Below are 5867 nucleotides of genomic sequence, written 5' to 3' on the forward strand. Positions count from 1 at the left end.
TTTCCCCCATTCTTTCCGGAGATCCTTTCATATTTCCATATTGTCATATTTACATATGGTCATAGTTTCATATGGTCATATTGTACTCCCAAGATGTCTTTGTCTTATCTCTGCTATAAAGGACGACTGAGTCAGCTGGAATGTCACCTGAAGGGATGATGCGGAGAGTCTACGGTGAGCCACATCCGCCCTTCACGCTGGTTTTTATGTTTCTCCACGCCCTGTGGAAATCTGTGGAAATGGATTTGACATATTTCTGTCTCAATCATATTATGGGACTCATGTTCTTTATGATTTGCGGGGATTGTGTGGACTGGTGGACTGGATGGTTCGGCTAAAGCCAGGGCTTGGACGTGCTCCCCGGTGGCGGACCAAGACCCTCTCTAGACGCCTTTGATCTCATTCCGGGTGTGCGATTGGGACTGGAATGAGGCCATAATATCCCGCTGATCGTTTCTCCTTGGGAGGCCCGTTCACCTTGTGGCCGGAGGTGTACCGTAGCCTGTATAGAGAACCCCCAAGAGTCAAATTGGCCAAGGCATATTTAGAGGCCTCTGTGAATGGAAGAAGAGACATATATAGTCTCTCGGGTCAATCAAAATGAGGCTTAGTCCTAAATGTAATGAAAAAAATGAGTTATCAAGGCGAGGTTACCGCGTAGATCGGCAACGCTCTTACGTCCCCCAACTCTCCGACTCTCCCATCTCTTGTCTTCTCCCCCTCCAATGTCGCCTCGTTCAATGATCTCAGCTTTCCTCTGAGGAAATGCACTTTTGATTCATTCTGTGTCCTTCATCTTCGCGTTCCCTCGATCTTGCATCTCCACTTGCTTCTCTGGCGTATCCTTGCCTCCAAGCCCATTCCTCTCGAGAGAGTCGCGCACAACGATCATCGGCCATCGGCCGTAAATTCCTCCAATCTCTTCTTCTTCTACCGTTCCTCTGACGGATAGGACTTCGTGCACCATGTCCACTCCCTCCACGGCCACTGCAACCCATCCTTCTCACCACCAGGCTTACGGATACCCTCACCACCCCTACCAACCGAATACCTCTTACCCGACTTCCACCACGGGGACTCGCCTCGCGAATCCCTACGCTTATTCCGTCCCCTCTCCGACAACCACCACACTCCCGTACACTCAACCTCCGAGACTTCCTCCGACGACATCGACCCCTTCGGCCATGACCCATCAGAGCGGCTCCAGCGTGGCTCCCTCTGTGGGAGGCCGGAAAAAGAAGCCAGATTGGACTGAGTTCTACAAGAATGGTCTTCCCAAGGAAGTCATTGTGATTGATGATAGTCCCGGACCAGAGTCCAACGGGGCGGCTCCTTCGGCCCATACGTCTGTTGCGAGAGTACCTCCTGCTGTTCCGCAGCCGGCCGGCAAGAGGCGACGAACGGGGATTGAAACCGCCTACGATCTGGGTCACTACGACCGTCCATCCTTTTCCATCAACCCGCAGCAATATGGCGACAAGTCGTCGGCTTCATTGTCCACGGACCGCACCACTTCGCTACACACAACCGCACCAACATCGCTCGGTTCGCAGGGCAGCTCTGGTGCCCCCAATGGGGTATACTACGAGGATGCCACTGTGGGTCAAAAGCGGAAGCGCGTCGCCACGCGTAAATCGACTCGCGATGAGCAGAAAAGACGAGAGTTGGAGACTACAGGCGATGCTTTCCTGAGCTACGTACCACCTCCGAAACCACCCATCAAGGCCAAGGATGTTCATGTGCCTATCGTTCGCGATGTGAGTGTTTTTTGACCCGTTTCTTATGCGATTACTGACAGATTTTGCCTTTTTCAGAGCACAAGCGCTCAAAACAAGAAGTTCGACGATGACGATGGTCACTACATCGTCACACCCGACACCGCGTTGACCGATCGATGTGAGTACAGATTTCTCATGGTTTGATGATCATACTGACTTTCTAGACTCCGTCATCAGACTCCTGGGCCAAGGTACTTTTGGCAAGGTGGTGGAGGCATATGACAAGCACCGCAAGTCTCGCTGTGCAGTCAAAATCATCCGATCGATCCAAAAGTACCGCGATGCTTCACGAATTGAGCTGCGAGTCTTGTCAACTCTGTCTTCAAACGACAAGACCAACCGCAACAAATGCATCCACCTGCGGGATACCTTCGACTTCAGGAATCACATTTGCATTGTCACAGATCTGCTAGGGCAAAGCGTATTCGACTTCCTCAAGGGAAATGCCTTTGTACCCTTCCCGAGCAGCCAGATCCAGCAGTTCGCCCGGCAACTGTTTACAAGTGTTGCTTGTAAGCTTCTCGCTCCTTCTCATCCCATGTTCCAACTAACTCCGCCCAGTCCTACATGACCTCAACCTCATTCACACCGACCTCAAGCCCGAAAACATCCTGCTCGTTAGCAACGCTTACCAGACCTTTACCTACAACCGCACCATTCCCTCTTCTTCTCATGCCACATCTCGCAACGCACGGCAGCGCCGAGTACTCCTCGATAGCGAGATCCGCCTCATCGACTTTGGCTCGGCCACTTTTGACGATGAATACCACTCCTCTGTTGTTTCAACTCGCCACTACCGGGCCCCCGAAATCATACTGAATCTCGGCTGGAGCTTCCCGTGCGACATCTGGAGTATTGGATGTATCTTGGTGGAGTTCTTCACCGGAGACGCCCTCTTCCAGACACATGACAACCTCGAACACCTCGCAATGATGGAGGCTGTCAATGGCAGCCGCATCGACCAAGCGTTGGTGAAGAGAGTAATGGCGGGTGGAAAACAAGGTGGCAGCAACTCTGCCTCAAAGTAAATTTGTCCCCTCAAACTCGTCATCACCGATACTGACTTTGCCTAGATATTTCGTCCGGAGCAAGCTCGATTACCCCAACAATGAAACCACTCGGGCTTCGCGGAAGTATGTGCGCGCAATGAAGGGGTTGACGGTACGTTTATTCATATCTTTATACTAGCTCTTTCGCTGATTCTGGCTATTTAGGAGTTCATTCCCACCAACACACCTTTCAACCGTTCATTCCTCGACCTGCTGCAGAAGATCTTCGTCTATGACCCCAAAAATCGGATCACCGCAAAGGCGGCGCTGAAGCACCCCTGGTTCAAGGAAACGCTCGTTGACGATGGCACTGAGGCTTACCGCATTGGCCAGGGACTTTCTCGTCAACAACAACAACGTGCTTGAGCTTCTTCGGTTTACACAGTTATAGCGGCCGACACTCGGCCTTGCCAGCATGGAAAGGGAATTCACCGGCGTGAAAAGGATCCAATTATGGATAGACAGCTTCATATCTCGAGGGTAATCTTTGTTTCTATGGCGGATGGGACGGAAAGGTGTTTTCACTGGCAAAATCATGATCACGATGTTTTTTATTTCTTCGGCTGCAGGATCTCATGCAGTCTTTGCTGTATCTCGGTTTGTTGGCACCACATGGCAAAACAGCTCGGCTTACTGCATGTCTCTTCTGGGTGCAACTCATATCCTAACCTTATTTGTTTATCTATTATGCCTTACAGGCGTTATATGTTATTGCTTTTTTCGCGTTTGAGGAATCCGGTTGGCTTGGAAGGATAGGCTAAGTCCGGATGATTATACCATTTTGCTTTTGGCGTCCAATGGTTTAATCGTATGGGGTGTACATAAGTGTTCAATCAGGGAGTTCTCGCTCTCATTCAATTTTGTGATATGTGTCTCTTTTCGGGGCGGAATAACCCGAACTGCATGTATGGAGAGATGAGTATCTGATAGAATGTAATGGAATAGTATGTGTAGATATAACATATGAGCTCTGCAATTGTACCTGGAAATCAATTGTATCTGTACTCAATTGTACCTGTAAATCTATTGTTTTCCTGCATTGATGCCGATCTCGCATCATTCATCCTTCATCGGATCTACGCATTCTCCAACGTCTCCAATACCCCTCATCAACTCCCGACATGGACGAAATCACTATCTCTAATTTCCACAAATTGCTACGCCAGGATCCCTCCAATGGCCCAGCATTGGTAATCCATTACCTGGAAGCGATCAAGCAACACGATAGCACCCTCAAAACCCTCATAACACTCAACCCAGAAGCCCTCAAAACCGCCGAAGAAAAGGCCACAGAAACAGAAACATTCAACAAAAACAACACTCCCTACCCAGTCCTACACAGTGTCCCCGTAATCCTCAAAGACAACTACAGCACATACAACCTCCCCACCAGCGCAGGAGTATCAGCCCTCAAAGACCTCCGCACAACCAACAGCGAAGTAGTAACCCGCCTCCTAAAAGCAGGCGCAATCATCCTCGCCAAAGCAAACCTCCATGAATTCGCCTTACAAGGAACAACAACCTCATCCCTAGGCGGCCAAACCCTCAATCCATATGATGCAGGTCGCACGCCGGGTGGTTCATCCGGTGGCACAGCCGCGGCCCTGGCATGTAACTTTGGACTTGTTGGTTGCGGCACAGACACGATGAACTCACTGCGTTCACCGGCGTCAGCTTGTGGAATTGTAGGATTCCGACCATCAACGGGGAGGGTGTCGTGTGCAGGTCTTGTGCCTGTTTCCGAGACGCAGGATTGTGCAGGGCCTATGGGGAGGCGTGTTTGTGATGTGAGGGTTATGTATGGGGTCATGAAAGATGGAGGTGGAGATGGATATGATGATCTGAATGGGTCTACTTCTATTTCGATACCACCTCGCAGACCAGGCCGCCAAGTTCGAATTGGAGTCCTGGAAGCATACTTCGCAATCGAGGAATCATGTGCGGAGCCGGAACTACTCTCCGAGAACGAGATCGTACAGGATATCATCCGAACAAGTCTATCATCTCTCGCCTCCCAAGATGAGAATATAACCTTGGTTCCAATCCCAGAATCCAGTCATCCAGACTGGAGCATCACAACCCTCCTCGCAAAAGCCGACACGCAAGCCTTCGAATTCAAGCACTATCTGGATGAATTCCTTCAATCGCCATTTATAACCTCAACACCACATCGATCCCTCGAAACGATTATTCAGAGCGGAGAATACGATCAAAAAGCCGCGACACATGTCATGACAGCTGCACTAGAAGACCCAGAAACATACTCGCCCCACAGCGCAGCACATGAAGAACGATTGAAGTATATCGCCTCATTAAAAGAATCCTTACGTGACTGCTTCGATGCATATGATATCGACGCATTAGCTTATCCACATCAACGACAACTGCCCGTGAAGATTGGGGCTACGATGCAGCCGGGTCGAAATGGAGTTTTGGCTGCGTTGACAGGGAGGCCTGCCATCTGTATTCCTGGTATGTTATTCTAATACTTGGCAATCCGGCTGGCGTATAGATTGGTCTGACTTATATATTGTGTGACCTAGCTGGAAGAAGCCCTAGCTCTGATTCTTCTATTCTGGGCGTGCCAGTTGGATTGGAGCTTATGGGACGGCAGTGGGGGGAGGATGAATTGCTTGATCTTGCGGAGCGGGTTGAGGGGATGTCGGAGGCTAGGAGGGCACCTATTTTGAATTGTTTCGAATGAGGCAGGTATAGGTGGTTAAGGAAGGGTTGTGGGCCATTACTATAGTGGTTGCTAGAGGCCGAGAAGCATGATCCTTACAATCCAAGGATACTGTGGATAAGCATATCGGGGTTAGGATGGAAATATATAGGTATATCTACCCAATTGCTTGGTATATTGCTTTTTTATATAACTTGTTGGCACTATAACTTCGTATGCCATATAAAGTGATGTGGACATGTATAGCTGCCTTTTTTGGACAATTCCGGTCTCTCTCACAAACCACAATTGTGAATGAGTAATCACCCGAGCACTTGCGTGGTCTAATGGTCATGACGTCTGATTCACAATTTGAAT

The 5867-nt window shown here is 49.6% G+C and overlaps 2 protein-coding genes across 2 annotated transcripts; both read left to right on the forward strand.

The window, feature by feature from the left end:
- Positions 1-965: 965 nt before the first annotated feature.
- Positions 966-3193, forward strand: N7446_001281 (putative protein kinase (Lkh1); the record flags this gene model as incomplete). Its single annotated transcript, XM_058510030.1, has 6 exons — positions 966-1757; positions 1815-1896; positions 1943-2290; positions 2340-2802; positions 2852-2939; positions 2993-3193. The coding sequence occupies 6 exons, from the start codon at positions 966-968 to the stop codon at positions 3191-3193; spliced, it is 1974 nt and encodes a 657-aa protein (XP_058375566.1).
- Positions 3194-3948: 755 nt separating this feature from the next.
- N7446_001282 (amidase) lies at positions 3949-5531 on the forward strand (the record flags this gene model as incomplete). Its single annotated transcript, XM_058510031.1, has 2 exons — positions 3949-5299; positions 5371-5531. The coding sequence occupies 2 exons, from the start codon at positions 3949-3951 to the stop codon at positions 5529-5531; spliced, it is 1512 nt and encodes a 503-aa protein (XP_058375567.1).
- Between the last annotated feature and the right edge of the window lie 336 nt (positions 5532-5867).

Source organism: Penicillium canescens, assembly GCF_028828765.1.
Source record: "Penicillium canescens strain IBT 15451 chromosome Unknown utg000002l_segment0_segment0, whole genome shotgun sequence".
NCBI lineage: Eukaryota > Fungi > Ascomycota > Eurotiomycetes > Eurotiales > Aspergillaceae > Penicillium > Penicillium canescens.